Source organism: Phalacrocorax aristotelis, chromosome 2 (assembly GCF_949628215.1).
Source record: "Phalacrocorax aristotelis chromosome 2, bGulAri2.1, whole genome shotgun sequence".
In the NCBI taxonomy this organism is placed as follows: domain Eukaryota; kingdom Metazoa; phylum Chordata; class Aves; order Suliformes; family Phalacrocoracidae; genus Phalacrocorax; species Phalacrocorax aristotelis.
The window spans coordinates 121500546-121518345 of NC_134277.1; the positions used below are offsets into that span (position 1 = coordinate 121500546).

Consider the following 17800-nt stretch of genomic DNA (forward strand, 5'->3'; position numbering starts at 1 on the left):
ACAATGCATCTGGAACTTATTTTCACACCACAAACTTAGAGACTTAGACATGTGTCCTTCAATGTCATCTGGTACTTGAAAACAGAATTAAAATGGACAAGTTGGCATCTGCTTTAAAAGAACCTTCAGCTGAATGCAGTTGTATCACTTTTACCCAAGCCATCAGGCCACTCACAGAAGGGATACGGCCAGGTAAAAGAGAAAATATCCCATTTCCTTATTTCCTGACAGTTGCTAATTGCTAAAAATACCTTCTTCAGATATTAATTAGATCAGCCCGTAGGCTGCTCTTACTTGCATTAAGGATCTGATTTCTCTCTGCATGACATTCATACAGACTCAGTAATCAAAGCCTTTTTTTGTCTCAGAAGGTGTACTTAACCCAAATATGCTCCTAAGTTCCTTAATTCCCATCCTAGTGCCATTCTTCTGTCCTGGTGCCTGCTCTCACTGAAATTCAAGACAAATTAACAGCTACCACTGTGAAAGAATACATGTGAACAATTTCATCAGTGCCTCATCATTCTTTCATTTGTAATTTATTTTCTACATTTTCCCCAATTAGATATGGAGAGACTTAGATTTCCATGGGAATGTTTTTAAAGATTCTTTGTTTTAAGATGCACTGTTTAGGTATAATTCAGACTACTTTTTCATGAATCTTTTTGTTATAGTATTTCAGAAAATTAAAAAGTGGAGAAAGGGCAAAGGGCTCTATTCCAGGCATAAAGATGAGAAGGTTTAAATTCTTCTAGGTTCTCAGCTGAGTAATGGAAAAGTTTTCTTAGCTGATAAGGTTTTTTCAACTTCTCTAAATCAATAGCCATTCAATTAATTGTTTGGACACCAAAACTTTTGATCAGGTAAGGTGACAAAAGCCAATTGCCTCTCTTTTTTTGTTTGACTACACGACAATACTTAATTTTAGTGAAAGATTTTCACAGTACGCGCAAAGGATCTCAATAATTTCAGCTCCCTGGGAATGTATCTTCTGCCACATCTAGCATTTGGTTTATTTAGATGTTTTTATAATTCTAAAGAGATGAAAGTACCTACTGTCCTACAGCAAATAATAATCAAATCCCTATTTACAAAAACTGTCAACTTGTATTATTAAAATTGGCAGAAGCCAGGAAATGCTTCCCAACACAGTTGTATCACTGACAGCTTACTCAAATGAATTTAGGTTTAATTATGGCAGCACAAGAAGAACTAAAGGGTCCCTTTGACTAAGTAGGAGTTTAATTATATGTGAAATCCTGCAACCTGCACTGAGTCTCTACAGTGGGAAATAAAGACCTGAGAGAAGACCAAAGTGTCACAGTATCAATTACACACTTCCTGTGATAAAGTCCTTATAACTTTTTATCTCTTGAGCTTCATTACAGTTTTCCCTATGAATTATTCTTTGCCTAAACAACTGAAAAAAAGTAGAATTGGAAATCTGAGTGTTTAAAAGTGATCAATTCTTATTGATCATGGTTTTTAGAAAAATAGTAAAAAAGAAAAAGCCAACCATATGTTGAAGGAAAAACTATAGTTTGGGTGAAATCCAGATCCCTGATGAGGGCATGGCAAAGCTCCATTAACAGATTAACAATCAGACAAGCAGATTTGGCATTCTATATCGTCAGCTTCTGTGTCTGAGTTTTGGGGCTTTCTTCTTATTCTGGAATGTGTTTTAAGTGTTACAAAAAAGAAACGACTGTTAGTGGAGGTTATTTCTAACTACCCCTCAGCTGAACTAAGGCTCTGAAACATTGTGGATGTGGATAAAGGAAATCAGTATCTGCTTTATTTGTTTTAAAATATTTAATAATACTTAGATGAAATAAAATTTTAAAATAAGATTTGAATAGAACTTTGAGAAGCTGTATTTAAATCTGTACCAGTTAGATAAAATCAATTCCTACTGTTTATCAGAACTGTTTATCAGAAGTGATGGCAATGAAGCACTGGAGAGAAGTTTTTTGGAGCTGACCAAAATTATTTGATTGGATCATTTTATATTCTCAAAGGGTGAAAACATATTTGAAGCACTGAACATTAGTTTTCTTTCCGTGTTTCATCCAATAGAGTAGTTTCTTGCAGTGGCAGGAAGGCTGACTCTAAAAGAGCATGGTTGGAAAAATATATCTATCTAAGCAACTCATGTAAGACAGCTTTGTAAAGTTTCACGTATATCTTGTAAGTCTCAAGTATTGGTTTTCTTAAATGTCTTTCGTGTCTGGAGTAGTAAGATTTCTCTGATACACAAGAGAAGTACTCCTTTGTGTTTCAGGGAAAAGCTGAAAATTGTACTCTACAAGCACCCATAAAAAGTGGAAAAACAATGATTTGGGGACGTATTTTGGCCTAATTAATAACAGTTTAAATTCCTAAACTTGATAATGCCTAGTGCACCTGGAAAACAACTGACGGTTCCTTTGTTCCCTGAAGCCAAACAGTCACGGCATCCTCTGTTAGAGTTCTGATTCTGTACAGTATTAAATATGAACTTAGTCTCTTTTGACTCTCATGTTTTCTATCTTCAAATTGCCCTTTCTTTCTTCAGTGATGAAACTCTTCACCATTTGTTTTTTAGACCTCACAGATAGGATTTGCGTAGCATTCAGACTTCCTTGAAGACTGAATGTTACGAAAATGAGCTGCGGTGGGTGCCTTATTAGGCATTTTTGACAGTTTTCTACTAAGGATACAAAGCTCCCAAAAGGGGGACTGATGAAAAAATCTGTTGGAAAATTCTTTCTGAAAAACAAGAGACACATTTCACTAAAGGAATAAATCAAGGAAGAATTTCAAAATTTTTGTAATATTAGAATTGCAAAATACAACAAAAATAAGGAGAGGCAGACTTGCTGAGGCTTATGTTGGAGATGGGCTTAGCAACAGCTTTTATTTTCCTCCTTCACTGTAAATGCTCATCTAGATAAAATACAAACAAGCACTGTAAGTGCAATGCAATTATACCTAGCCTCAGGAAAGAGCATTGAACAATTATAGTGCCAAAGATTAGTCCTGGAATGTAAAGCTGAAAGAGACCTATTAGAGACCTGCTTCATTAAAAGATATGGAACAAGACATTCATAAGGCACCAATAAATCCATTAAGGGGAAGAGGGCTCTGAAATGGCCTTTCATGGTTCTTGTTATTAACTTCAAGGATTGCTGAGGTTGGTGACTTTGCAAATAAGGTTTTAGCTAGCACTCACTGTCCCTTTTAACTCTCTGTTCTCCTGTCCAAATTCACTTTGAAATAAGCAGCCATAACTCTGTTCTATTTATCTGAGGAGCAGCCACCTACCACGGCTGGATTTGGAGAAAATGGGAGAAAATGAAAAATCTGTGGAAAAACTTCGCTCTCACATTGCTATGAATCCTGCATGAACAGCACTCCAAACCTAGCTGTTGACTACAGCTTTTAAGTCACTCATAAAGTCACTGTAAGCTGGACCCTACCAGGCTCTTTCATCTTCATAAATCAAAATTTCTGACGCTGGTAAGTCCTGAAGAGGAATAGCAGTTTCTTATGTGTGGTGGGCATTTTGATAAAACTGTCCCAAGCAATGGCAGACAAGAAGCCTGTGCGGCTGAAAAATGTTACTGTTGCCTGCTGCTCAAAGCTGGATTTAAATATTGACCGGCTGCATAAGAAATAGCATCTGATTTGCCAACAGCTGGAAAAACAGCACTGAGAAACCAGCACATTTCTCTGCATCCTAATGCTTCCAATTCCCAGAGATACCAAAGCAAATATCTAACATTTGACATTTCATGGGAGAAAAAAAATAGCTGTTTATATCAGGAGTTGAAGATTTCCTCGCTAGGGAAACACAGACTGCCCAGAATAAAGGACGCTTGAGTCTAGTCGATATTTTCTACCAGACGATGGTACTCTTTCCAAAAGTGATCTTGAGATACTCAAGATACTTATTCACTTGGTTTTACCAGTCTTCCAGAGCAAAACTTCCAGCTGGAAGTTGTGTCCCAGACGCTCCCAAGCGTTCAGAGCTACAGCGAGCACGACTGGACAAGACTCAGGCAGAGGCAGGTGTTTCTCCTTTTCCTCTGTGCCTGCTGCGATGGAAAAAACAACTTCTATCCAGCTTGAAAGACCGTCAGGAGTGTCACGGGTCAGGATTCGGAGCCTCTTTTGTCAAATGCGCGGCTGCAGCACAGCCATCACATAGGACTTGAGAAATTTTTCATTCCACAATTAATCAATTTTAGTGGATTATTTTCCTCACCGGCGTGCTTCCCACCTCCCCAGGGCACTTCTTCCGTCACGGACGAATGGGATGGGGATTTGTGGAAGTGTTAATAGGGTGGCTTTTCTCAGAGTCATCAAACTGTGTGTGCACATGTGCGTCAGGTCAGGAATTTTTGACGGTCCCCAGGGAAGGGTATGGAACGTTCCAGAGAGGAGTTCCTTCTACAGGTATACTGGCAATCACTTCTTTCAATGGTTTTTTGGAGCTAATGATTGTGGCAGGCATTGCTTTTACCGTGCGTAGAGATAGCTCAAGAAATGGAAATATACTAATTACAAGAAGGATGATGTAAAATGAGGGTTAATAAAATACGCTATTTACCCTATAAATACTAAAACAAGGAAAGCACTTATGTGTGAGAGAGATTACTACAGTACTTATAAATAAAAGCAGCCCAACAGCAAAGGAAACAAAAATGAGGCATTTAGTTCTCACCTTCTGTATATTATATATTCCCTCCCAGATTTTATAAACAAAGTGTATTAAAAAAATAGACCAAGTATGATAAGCATGAAGGTGAAATCGTAATCAAAAAAGTTGAAATCAAACTAAATTATTTCTTTTTTTTATTATTTTCCTTCCAGTGCTCTGAATGCCATTTTCAGCTTGAAACACTGGTAGAAATGAAACATTCATGATATCTTTTTCAGAGGCTGGAAACATTACACTTGGAATGATTTCTGCTCTGGAATGTCTGTAATATATTGAAGCCTTCATACCTTGCTAATTGGTACCTTACTAATCAGCCCGTGACAAGAATTTTAATTAGAAGCACAGTAGGTGTTCTCCCTACCTGCAGTGGAGGAGTTTTTCCTGGGGAGAAAAGTGAAGGGAAAAAGATAGTGGAAGGGATCAGTAGAAGACAAATATAATCTAATCCCTACTATAGGAAGACTGTACATTAATTAATATTTTTCAAAATTATGTCTCTGATAATTTATTCTGTTTGTAAAGTACATCAAAATTCACTTTGAGATTTGCTCTTTTCCCCTGTAGAACAAATTGTATTTTTTTCAAGTGACTTCACACGTGTTATAAGCAAAATGAGAAATACTGGAACATGACTGTAGTCAGTTATGCTCACGGCCAGTCCCAGGGACTGAGCTGAGCGCATTCCAGGCCAAAGCGTGAGTCTCTGTAATCTGAGTTGAAGAGCTGAGCTGTGTACCTGTGAGCTGCATCAAGGTGAACAGGGCTGAAGAGGGAGATGCCCAACACCCGTGACCAATGGCATTAATTGAGCATGGGCTGTAGCACGTTCTAGAGTTAAAAATGCGTATGAAAAGCTTGGAAAACGCAGCTGAGCGAATTCCTATCAATGGCGACTCAAAAGATGGGAAGGAAGTATAGAAGATATCTATCTGAAAATACTGCCACCGCTCATTAGCTTAATGGCATATATCCTGTTGCAGAGCATTTTAGGATTGTCATTTGGGATGAAGGCTGTTCTAAAATCTGTAAAATGTCTGGTGCAGTGAGAGTCTTAAAAGTATAAATACAAAGTTTCTTCCCTCCCCAAGGAAGCCTGAGTTGTGTGTGTATATAAATACAGAGTTATTTGTCAGGCCTGGTAATCCCCACAAGCCCCAGCAGTGAAGAGAGTGATTCAGTTTCAGTAGATAATGGGACATTCTGAAAAATGATGATCAGGTCCAGGGAACATTTTATATAAGGAGATATAAACATCAGGAAAAGTGAGGGGAGGATGAATTGCGCGAAAGGGAAAACCAGCTAATGATTTTCACCCCACTGAAAGTACACTTTAGGAGCGGGCTCTCTGAAGGAAGTGGAGAACTTGCTGTTTGCATTATTGGAAAAATACTTTTTTTTACTTAATTTTGACTGGGAAAATTGTTCCACATCACAGGTCACAGGTAAGCCACGTTCCAGTGGATGCACAATAGATATTTAAAAGCAATAGCTAAGGAATATTTTTATCCAAGAGGCAGTATGAGGGAAGGGAGAATAAAGTTGCACCCCTTTTGTTTTCAATAAAGTTTGCAGCAGTCACTGTGAGACCAGTGATGATTTCATGAATCTTAGAGAACGTTGGTGGAATGAAAACAGCAAATTAATAAACAGAGAAAAATCTGTAAGGCTTAAGTGTAAATTATGTCACGAAACTGAAGGAAGATCATGCAATCCCTGCACCAAGGTCAAAATAACCAAATCTCAGTCAATTAATACGAACAGTATACAGCCTGAAAACCAGCTGCACATTGTGTGTAGAATAATTCTGAATACAGAAGTCAGAGAAAATTATGATGGTCCATGACCCACTCTACAAAAAATAAAAGTTAATCTGAAATTGTATTTGCTCTGACATATTCTCTCAACTGCCCTGCCTTGTAAAAGAGGCTGTCTTTTCAAATGGCTTCTTTAACCCAGCTGTCCTATGACATCTGGTCATCTAATGTGGCAAATTTTTCTCCTACTATGAGTTCGATTAGAAATAGGAGCGGGGAACTCAGGATGGGGTTGGTGGGATTACATCACTTTTCGTCTTTCATGGGCAGAGATTTAAGGCTGATTCAGGTACAAAAGATATAACTACTTGCATTAGGATGCAGGTTAGGTCTGGCGTACCTTGAGGTGTATCTCCTTTTGCAGGTAGGTGCGAGTCTTCCCTGACAGCTCTAAGCTAGCAAGACACCACTACCTCCAGATCAGCAGCTGTGTGGCCACTTCTGTAGAGCACTCTAGTCAAAGCTGTTATCTCTGCAGAAAAGCGGTATATATTAGCTCAGACTTAATGCCATGCTATACACATCTGTATCGCTACTAGGCAGATTAGACCATAAGGGTGAACTTGAATATCCTTGCGAACAGGCTGCAGCCGTACACTTTGTCCACTTCCTAGTGGGACTGCTGCTCACGTCACAAAATCTCCACAGTAGATAGCGCTTTAGCAGAGCCTTTATCAGTACTATGAAAATTGAATAGGCTATTTGGAAAATGCCTGTTTGTAGAAGTACCACCACTTCATTTGAACAATGTGTTTCGGAAGGGAAAAAAGACACACACAGCAAAACACCTCTTATATGATTGCCTTTCTTTCTCTGAGAAATAAAAGGAAATTGGGTTTCTGTCCCGAGTCCTTTTGTGACAGTAGGCTTCAGCATCAGTACTTTTATCCTTCCTGTTATATGCATACGTGGGTTTGCTGTGGGATACACTGGAATACTTTAGATTGCAGGCCTCTACAGAGCATGTCCTTTATATTGCAGGTGGGCCAGTGTCTGGTTGAGGTAAGGGTGTAAATTCAAATGCAGGTCAGAAGCCCTAACCAGACTTGGCAGGGAGGAAAGGATGTTGGTTTGCTAGGGTAATTACCTACTCTAAGGAAGTGGTGATGCTGACACTGGCTTGATTTTTTAAGTACTGCTAAAGATGTTTATCTCTGAAGCCTCTGAAGGCTTTAGTCTTTTACGGTTTGAATGCTGGCTGTGAAGGAAGCTGTCCCTTTTCTCTGTGCTCTATCCAGCAGCAGCGCTCTTCAAAATATTCTGAAGATTTCTTTATCTGAAGACTGAAGGAAAATATATTCTTACTTCTGAGCCTTTTGCTGGAACTCATTTAATCAGAGATGTACTGTCTTGAATTTGAATTAATATTTGGAGTGTATTGCTTGAGTAAATAGAGGGTATTACATTGTGGCGTAGAGATTTAGTTGCTGTTGTGGGGGTTTTTTTTGTCTCCTCCACGCAAAATTGGCTAGAAAGGCATTTTCTAAACTATAAAATAATATCTGAATCTTTTATGATTTCTTCCCTCTTACATAATTTAAACTGAAGATTCCTTATTTAAGAAAACCTAAAATGAATTTCAGAGCTTGTGTTATGTAAGTCAGTTAGTTACATCAAGCAGAAAAACTGAACATTGCCTTTGGGAGAGAAAGAGAGGGGGAAAACAAATGCTTGAAAGCAGAGTCTAGGGAACAGAGGACAACTTGGGGATCAGCTTCTCCGCAAACCATGCCACAGAGAGGCTGGCAAAAGGCATTGGGTACATGTGGAGCACCAGCCAACTTCAAAGGTTCTCCAGGATTGATTATGGATGCCGATGTAGGTATGTTCAGTCTGGGAATAATACTCTTATTTTCACATGATTTTGTCTTCCAGAATGATTGAAGATTGTGCGAAAAGAGGAAATACCATGGCAGAAAGAAGGCAGCTGTTTGCAGAAATGCGTAAGTACTTCCTAGAAATGTTTTGCTTTGATAGACCAAGCCAGTTGCAATGCAGCATCAGTAAAATTTATGCAAGCTTCCCACCTCAAGTAACTGATACCTCCATTTCGCAAATGGTTTAATGTCCTGAGACCAAAACTACAGGAAAATGGGCTGATTTGACCAAACAGCAGGGGAGAGGGATTTTCTACATCATATTTTGTGACTATTATTTTAATCAGTAGCTTCCTGAGACACAAATGCTGAAATACACAGGTAGCAATGAAGAAGGATAAAGGTCTCTGGAAGACAACATCTTTTAGCATGGGTATCTGTAGAGGGTTGACCTCAGCCAGCTGCTAGGCACCCATCCATCCACTTGCTTAACCCCCAACCAACACCCAGCGAGATGGGAGAGAAAATAGGGAGAGCAAAAGCAAGAAAACTCATGGCTTCAGATAAAGACAGTTGATTAAGTGATGGAAAGAGAGAAAAAAAAAGTCAACAAAAAAACCCAACAACAAATCATGCAAAGGTGGTCACTCACCACCTCCCAAAAGCAGACAAAATTCCCTACCCCCTTCTTTCCCTACCCCAGTTTTATTGCTGAGCATGACATTATATGGAATGGACTATCCTTTTGGCCAGGTGGAGTCATCTGTCCTGGCTATGTCCCCTCCCAATCTCTTGTCCACCCCCAGCCAACTCTGGGAGGGGACAGAGTAGGAAACAAAAAGGCATGGATGCTGTGCAAGCACTGTTCAGCAGTAGCTAAAACATCAGTGAGTTATCAACACTTTTTAAAGCCACAAATCTAAAACAAAGCACTGTGCAGGCTGCTATAAAGTAAGTCAACTCCATCCCAGCCAGACACAGTACAGGGACTCATACACTACATACCCACTTCAGCACAATTTTAGTTTCTTGTGAAGCTTTGTGTTGCAGAATAGTGTGTCAGGGATATACTAAACTAACAGTGTTCCTGCAGTTCTTTTGACAGTCCTCTCTTTTTTCACTTACAAACAATCCACCATTTCTCAAGGAAATTCTATTATGTATGAAGTTTGAGACTGTCACCCTGTTACTAGGTTTACCTAAGTTCTGTCTTTAATTACTAAGTTTCCTGTTATTTGTCCCCTCCGTGTAGTAAAAAAAGACACAACATCTCCCTCACCTTCTGGGGGAGGCTAAGATTACTGGGACTTGAGCAACTATGTGCACTAAAAGGCCAGGTCTGTGCTGGCAAATTAAATATACTTGGGACTGTTCTCCTGGGGTGAGCCCGGGGGTGACTGAATGCCCTACATCTGCACTCCTGAGCTCTCCAAATTAAGGAGTTCTCATTCAGATGGCCTACTGAGAACGGTCTTGGCCCATTCCACTATGTCCACTAGCTCTGTTGTGCCCTGTAATTATTTCAGTGTCGCACAAGGCTTGCTGTTGTAACTCAGATGGATATTTCTCTTGTCCCTTGTGTACAATGTCTTGGACTGGTGGAGGGAGGGTTTGTTCTTTAGCCAGAAGAAAAAAAACCAACAACAACAAGAAAAAAGGATGATGTATTTGTCCACTGTCAGAACATACTATACTTTTAATTAGAATTATAGAGAGAACTTGCGCTTGTATCAGCTAAAGTCAATAGCACAGCTTCTATTAATTTCAGTTGATTTGAAATATTCCTGAAATGGAATATAACTGCTTCAGACTTTACTGTGAGGGTTTATTATTTGTTCCCACTGTTTTGAAGGCTGTTTTGCTGTTGGGTTGTTTTGGAGAAGTTAAGGAGATGTTGGGAAAATTTACAATCAGTAGTTGGAAATGGAGGAGGGACTATTTTCCCATACTGTACACAAATAGTTATTGTCTACTATTTCATCTTTCCCATTTTAGTATTTTGACATACTTGAGTCTGTTTTCTCTCACATGTGTTTCCCTTTTCTATTTGCCTGCCTCCCTTCCTCCTATTTACTACACATGCACGCAGAGAACTGGGTTTCAACCAGGCAAAAAGAGGGGAAAATGTTAAGTCTTTGTGAAAATCTAAATAAGTTTTAGGCAAATAAATGTCCATATTCATAAAACACTGAATTTTGCATTTCAAGAGTCCCTTGGAACCCTGTGTGTGTAAAGGGTGTACTTCACTGAAACAGAAGCCCAACCTGGCATTGCATTCAGGCCTCAGCTGTGTGCAAGCCCACATGATCCATATTTAACAAAAACCCTACATACTGTGGCATGCAAAGCTTCTTAACATTATAACAAACGTAAGCTTCTGGTAGAAAGTTAAACTCTACAACCTGCCCATGATAAAGGAAGAAAATTCATAATGCAGAGGACTTTGCCAGTGTTTTAGGCTCTTGCAGTCATATCTGCAAGTCTGTCATTAAAACCCCACAATACTTTTAGGAAGTGGGTCATGTTCCAGACTACACAAGGCCTTTTTAAGTAGGAAATTTGCTCTGAACAAGCAATAGATGGATTTGACTCCCACTTTAGATTTGGGCCACTGTGTGTTTTTCTCTGTGTTTGAAGAAGTTCACTTTGACTTTTTTGTTTCCTGTCCTTCAGAAGAGGCATCTTCCTAGTTCCAAATTCCAAACTTCAATATAATCTTCTGTAGAGTCCTATAGTTAAAGCTTAAATTGTGTCTTACATCTCAAAATACACCGTTGGATGTGAAATCACTCAGCTACCCTTAGTCTTACCTGACATGCTCAGGTATATCCAGACTGATGAATAGAGTTCAAAATGTACATCATTGTTGTGCTGCCAGCACATATTATATAGCAAGAAAATAGCAGCCAAACTTGCAATGTATCCCTTTATTATTTTTGCAAACTGCAAACAGTGTTACATGGGATAAGCATAATCAAAGGAAACAGAGTGAAACAACGCCAGTGGGCAAAGGGTAGGAGAGGCCACTGGCAATCCTTGTAGGCAAGTTAAATTCACAGACTCATTTGCTGTGCTCAGTCCCACGCATCTTTCCGCTTGTTTTTCAGGACACTCCATGTAAATGAAGTCACTTGACAGTTATTTGACAAATAGATCTCTGACTATGGCAAAATGTGAAAAATAAATTGTTTGTTGCAGGGATTCATCAGCAAAAACACCTACTCCCAAATTAATACCATCCGCTCTATGTGTAAATAATAAAGAAAAAAAAGCAACTTTATTGCCTGAAAATTTGTTTGTTTAGGATTAATACTGCAACCTAGGCAGCTCAATGAGCCGGACTCTCACTTTGCATTGAATCTTTCCATCTCTTTAAAAGGCTGAAGTTTTATAAAGGAGTGCTGGAAGCTTTTACTAGTAGCTTTCACTACAGTTAGGAGGGAAGAAGTTAAATCTGTTTTACTCATTGGTCCTATTAAAAAAGGAAAGACTTAGCATTGCAGAACAAATACAGTTTTCCAAAAGCTGTCAATGAGGTACTAACGGGGAAGAGAAAAACCTCTGTCATTTAACAATAAAGCATACGATTAAAAAAAAAAAACAAACCACAAACAAAAGAAACAACTTTCCAGACCTGATGTTAAGTAGTTAAGCATAGCTTCTCCCAGGAACAGATGGTGTTAAGACAGCCAACTGGCAAAAGGGAGTAGCTGGGAGCCCTGGGAACATGGTGTGGGAGAATCCGGTCAGGAAAAGAGCAGAGTCTGGGGAGAGGGGATAGTATCATACTCGTTTTCATCTCGCAGGTCAGAGCTCATTTGAAAAATTTGGGTCCAAATGATGGCAGATTGTTTAAGAAAGCGTGGGTGAACAATGCCGACATGGCCATATGTACAGCAGTGCAGCTGAGCGGCCAATCTAATAATGTTAAGATGAATTTTAAAGAAAGCATTCGGGAAGCACGTGTAAAAGCAGAATAGGACCATATTCCACTCCACTTCTCTTACAGCCCGATTGTACCTTTTCGGATGTGTTTCATGTGGACAGTTCCTTAAGAAAATATTTTTTGTAACTTGGTACCTTGCTCAACTGTATAGAACAGGTCTCACTCCTGTTACAGGGCCACCCACAGTGAAAAAGCAAATATGCAAGCATTTAATTGAATGTGTTTCCATGAAATGCCTGGTAAAATTAATAAGCAGTCCTGTATTTCGTAGGCTTTATTGTAGCTATGAGGCAACCCTTCTCCAGCCAAGAGAGAAGGGTTTAAATCACGATATCCTCATCTACTTTTTGAGGTTTTTGGGAAGTGTTATGAGTGGTACGCAGCAGAAGGAGGCCTAAAGACAATGTGCCAGGTTCTGTCCCCATCCTGGTCCCTCTCTGCTGCACTTGTATGTGAAGTAGCTACCAGTCAGTTTATACCCATCTCCTGGACAGCTGTTTTGGAAATGTTGCCAGATCTTTAAGTTGGAGTAGCCAGGGCCAAGCTATGCGTGAAGCAGAGAGCAGACCCTTTGAGGTTTCCGTTGCAGAAAACAAACCTCTGCAAAATGGAGAAAGGCCTCACAGCATTTGTATTATTTTTGCCCCCTTCTGCAGAGTGCTATCAGTCTTTTCATTATGACGTGATATTGTTTCCAATCTGGTTTGCTGGCAATACCTTGTTCCGATCTGGCATGTCAGCCAAAGATATTTGTTATGAGCTTTGTTGTTAAATATTAAAATTAGATGGAGGTTTTCCCTGCTGCTGGAACCTGGCCAGTGTGTCTTTTAGCCTGCAGCTTGACCAGATTGTTCTTCAAAGTGACAGACACAGTGGGCTGAGTATTCCTTGCCTTCCTTTATGAAAGTCTTTTAACACTGTAGCTCCTGCCATTCCCCTTCTTTCTCCTCACCCCTCTCTACTCTCCCTGCAAAGGAGAGAGCCTTGAAAATTATTGAACAGAGTTAGCTTACATGCCCTCTTTGTTCTCTGGCTTCCCTGCTAGCAAAGATATGCACAGGTCATATTCCATACAAATGTCACTGTTATTCTCTTCCACTAGGGGCTCAAGATCTGGATCGCATTCGTTTGTCCACCTACCGAACAGCATGCAAGCTTAGATTTGTTCAGAAGAAATGCAACTGTAAGTATGTCAGCGCTTCTTCTGTATGCCATTGTTACTAGCTTTCCACGGCACTCCATGGTCTATCCTTCAGATCAGTCACAAATGGGGACTGTTTGATTCAGCATTGCAAAGGACACTAATCAGAGTGCCTGGGCAGACTTTAAATATTAACCTGTTTATATAAGGAACTGTCTCAAACGTGCCAGTGATTGAGTCATAGAAGAGTGGATCATGATGCAGGCCACAGTTTTATTTAATAAGTACGCTAACTACATTCTCCAGTTTTCTTGTAAAATAACATTTGGGGGTTCCAGCAAGATCCTGCAAATTAAATGCTTTTATAGCAACTCCATGGAGAAGATACGGTGGTTCCAGTCCTTGCCTGTTTGGGGGGCAGCAAAGTATGTGCAATGTCAGTCTTTTGTTCCAGAAGGCCAGCTGAGGGGCATCTCTTCTCAGAGGGTGAACCTGCTTGTAGTCTCTGCATGTCTGTCTTCCTCCATCTAGGCTTCATTCTTGAGGTGTTTCCCACTTGATTAGTGACTTTTAAAATTATTTTTTTTTGAAATTCAGTCTTTCTTCCTTTAGAGCTGCAGTTTCTTTTAGCACAGTCATGAGAAAAGCTGTGAACTTCAAAAGCTAAATATGTATAAAATTTGTAATAGGTTGTATCCTTTCTTCTCCATCCTAAATACTTAAGATGGTGGGGTTTGGTTTATGTGTTTTACCAGACCTTTCCACACTAAGTAGAAAAAAAAAATCCTCACCAGGGAAATTCTTGCCAGCAATAGCAGTAGGGAGAGGACTAATGCAGAGAAAACAAGTTTTTTAGTCTTCATATCTAAACTAGAATGACAGTGTGGCTACGCTTGTGCTTCTCACATTGGTAAGTATGTTAAGAAATGCTCACTGCAGATAGAGATTAACTGCCCGCAGAGCTCCTAGTTTTGAGACTACATGTATCTGCGTTACCAAGATGTTTAGCTTCTGCTGTCCAAACATACTGGAGAGGCCAAGTTGTGGCAGAAAAGGCTTGGGAGAGTATTTATTGGGTTATTAGCTAAAGAGCTAGACTTTCAGTCACTCTGCAGCACATTTCTCATGTTTTTAATACATTAAGTATGAACTGAAGGATTAGTATCACATTATAAGCAGGCTGCCAGACACAAAACCCAGGAGGGGTTTAGTACCTGCCCAGCACCTGCCTTCTCCCTTTCAGAAGGAAATGTGTTGAAAGACACTATTATGTTGCATTCACTTGTTTATTTTAATTTTTTTTAATTTCTATGTTTAAGAGGCTAAAACGTTCACTTCATTTTTTTCATGGTAACTGGATACAATAGTCTGAGGTGACAAAAGTATCCAATTAAGTTGACAGCGATAGCAAAGTCGTAACGCTAATTGCTTTGATAACTGTATACAATCCAAATGAAAAAACCTAGGGGTGCAATAGCCTCATTGTTGGAAGTGACTGGCTGGCTAAAAAATATGAGTTGTTAATCTTAACTTTGTTCCTCTTATTTATCAACTGTGATCTGCTTTTGTGGGACTATTGCTTCTCTTCATAGAGAACCAATACACATGCCCTTCAGTCTGCCAGCTTGTGCCAAGATACTCATTGACAGTGCTTGCCCTCTGGTTGCCGTTGATAACCTAGGAGAAGTGATTTGCTGATCTTATATCAAGAGTTGTACTATATCAACCTCTTCTGAAGAAAAAAATAAGGGGGGACTTAATCAAAAATGTCATCCTAAGAATTAGGTTCTGTGTAACTTAAGGAACAATGCTGGTTGCTCCGGACTGGGCTGAATTGCATGTGTCTTTTCACTCTCAAGTACAGTTTTCTTCTGGTTGTTTCTGGTAGACTGCTGCTCTCCCAGATGGCTTTCTCTTATTAGTGCAAAAAGAATTCATTCACTCACCTGATGTGATTTCAAGCAATGGCTGTCCAAGGCAGAGGTTCTAAACATAGAGCTACTGAACCAAGCGCTGCCCCAAAATGGTTAATATCAGACCTCTGGCTCATGTCAGCTACATTTTTTTTTCCCCTACAGAAATTGCCATTATGCACCACTCAATAGTATGTTCAGGATTGAAAAAAAAAAAAGGACATGGAAAAAAAAACCTTTTTGCTGCATCTGAGCTGTTTCATTTAGGGGAGAATATAAAAAGAAAAAGCTCAAAGGCAGTTCTGCTCCACTCCCAGTGCATAGCACCTACTGTCACTCAGGCCATCCCTGTCTTCTTTCAGCTGTGCCCTCCTGCCCTGCCCTGGCACACCGGCCCAGACTCACTAGGAAAAAATTGCTTGGAAAGGGTGTATTTAAGGGGTTCTTTTAAAGAGCTATTTTAATAAATTGCGGGGAGCTGCTCTTGGCTACAGGCTGAAGGTGTGTGAGGATGGAAGCAGAGAGCTGCTTTGAGAGCCAGAAGTGGCTGTTCCAAGAAAAGCAGAGCAGGGGTTTTATTAACACCATCTTTTTTACCTGAAGATGCCCATTAGCATAGACAGTCATGGGATATCATTTAACAGACAGCTATGTTTATCACAACCAATGCACTGTTTGTTTCTGCTGTCTTTAATGCAGACGCAGACACAGGTTCATCTCCTGGCCTCCCTTTGTGAATTCTTCTGTCAGTACACAAAGGTGTTTTGCTGAAACCTTCAGCAGCTGGATGGGTTTTACTGGTGAAGTAGGCAGTGTGCAATGAGCACAGGTACCTTCATATTATAACAGCCATTAGCTCTCACAGCATTTCTCCTTAAACTAGTTAAACTCTCTGGCCAAAGATTATAGCGGAGGTGACAATTTACCACCATTTACCAGAATACTACTACATATGCTGCACTTTGAGTACTAACACTGTTGGTCAAATTAATTGCTCCATGGAATTGTTTAATTTTCAGAAGAGGAAAACTACTTTAAAGATATTTAGAAACTGTCTTCGGAATTGCAAATGCATGTCTTTCTGATAATTCTATAAAACCTCAGGAAAACTGCTATGCATGTGAAAAGTATTTCTTTGGTAAAAATCTCTCTGAGCATTTAAACCAACAGGCAGTTTAAATAAAATCAGCAAAGTGAGAAAAATCAGTATCGGTAATTGCAATTATTTGTCAAACAGGATAGAACTGAATCCAGTCCAGACACATTCTTAAGAAAAGCAAGAAATTCTTCTTAAGAACTCAGAAAATGATAGGTAGATAAATTTGAAAAAGTTGCCATGTTCTCTTTCAAACAAAAATTCCTTCAAATTTAAGCATTCCCCTTTGCCTATGTTAATGCTACAAATAAATAACAATAACATTTACAAATTATTGTTGGCACACCTCTGAATGTGCTACGTCTCCAAATGTGGGATACAGTATGTGACAAAGATCCCAAAAGCAAGAGACCCACAAAATTCTACATGCAGGGGTCCTAAAGGCTGGGAAGCTTTGTTAGTGCACCATGTATATAAACTCATTTGATGCTTCTCTATTTCTGCTGACGATTTCTAGAACTGGAAGTAATGAAAAGAGAAACTCTGTATGTAATGTGGGTACCTTTGAGGATGTGCTGGGTTTAGAAAGAGATGATTGCGGGCTACTTGCTTATTACTTTGCAGAACTCCTGTAGCAACAGACCTGTTGCAATAGCAATAACCTTAGTCACAAATACTAACAGAAAATGTAGATACCTTTTCTGTTAAAAAAAAAAAAAAAAAAATCAAGGAAATACTAAAGAAGTCTTGAGAAGATCTTGAGATTTGGGCATGCATACTTCCAAATGAATGCCAAGAATCTTGGACAGACAGACCCCCGAGAAAGCACTGCTGGTGGTTATGTCATCTTCAGATCTCAGAATGTAAAGCAAGGGAGTATGAGCTGACTGTGACTGCTCCACTGGGTCATAGTGTTGGGTATAGTCTCAGAAATAGCAGCACCCTAATCATTTGAGGTTAAATTTCATTATTTGGGATAATAAAAGCAGATAGGAGGCAGGTGCAGAAACCTGATCAAACATGCTACATGTTTTTTCCTGTCTGTACCGTACAAAATGTACAAAATGCAAGTAGCTGACTTCATCATCTAAATGTTCTGAATGTGTTTTATAGGTAGCCCTAAATAGTGCACACTGCAAGAATCAAGGAGGGAGATGGAAAAACTACCGGTGAGCACTGTGAGGTCTGCAACAGTTGCAGAACTTGAAAACTCTACAAACCGATGTTGCTCTGACAAAGTCAAACCTTAGGGTACTGTCCTTCACTTCACCTCCAGTGCATCGGAGCGGATTTCTGAGCACACAGTATACCTTCTCGTCATACAGACTACTGCTCAGCTCCCCTTACTGCCAGGAAAATGCCATCTTGACA

The 17800-nt window shown here is 39.6% G+C and overlaps 1 protein-coding gene across 15 annotated transcripts in view; it reads left to right on the plus strand.

Annotated features, from left to right (window-relative positions):
• Positions 1–17800, plus strand: part of DTNA (dystrobrevin alpha) — a 238214-nt gene that overhangs the window by 127975 nt on the left and 92439 nt on the right. For all 15 annotated transcript variants that reach the window (XM_075084962.1, XM_075084963.1, XM_075084966.1 and 12 more), the window contains 2 exons: positions 8392–8459; positions 13382–13462. In XM_075084962.1, the coding sequence (XP_074941063.1) occupies positions 8393–8459; positions 13382–13462 (148 nt within the window). In that variant the 5' untranslated portion in view covers position 8392. The remainder of the gene's footprint in view (positions 1–8391; positions 8460–13381; positions 13463–17800) is intronic.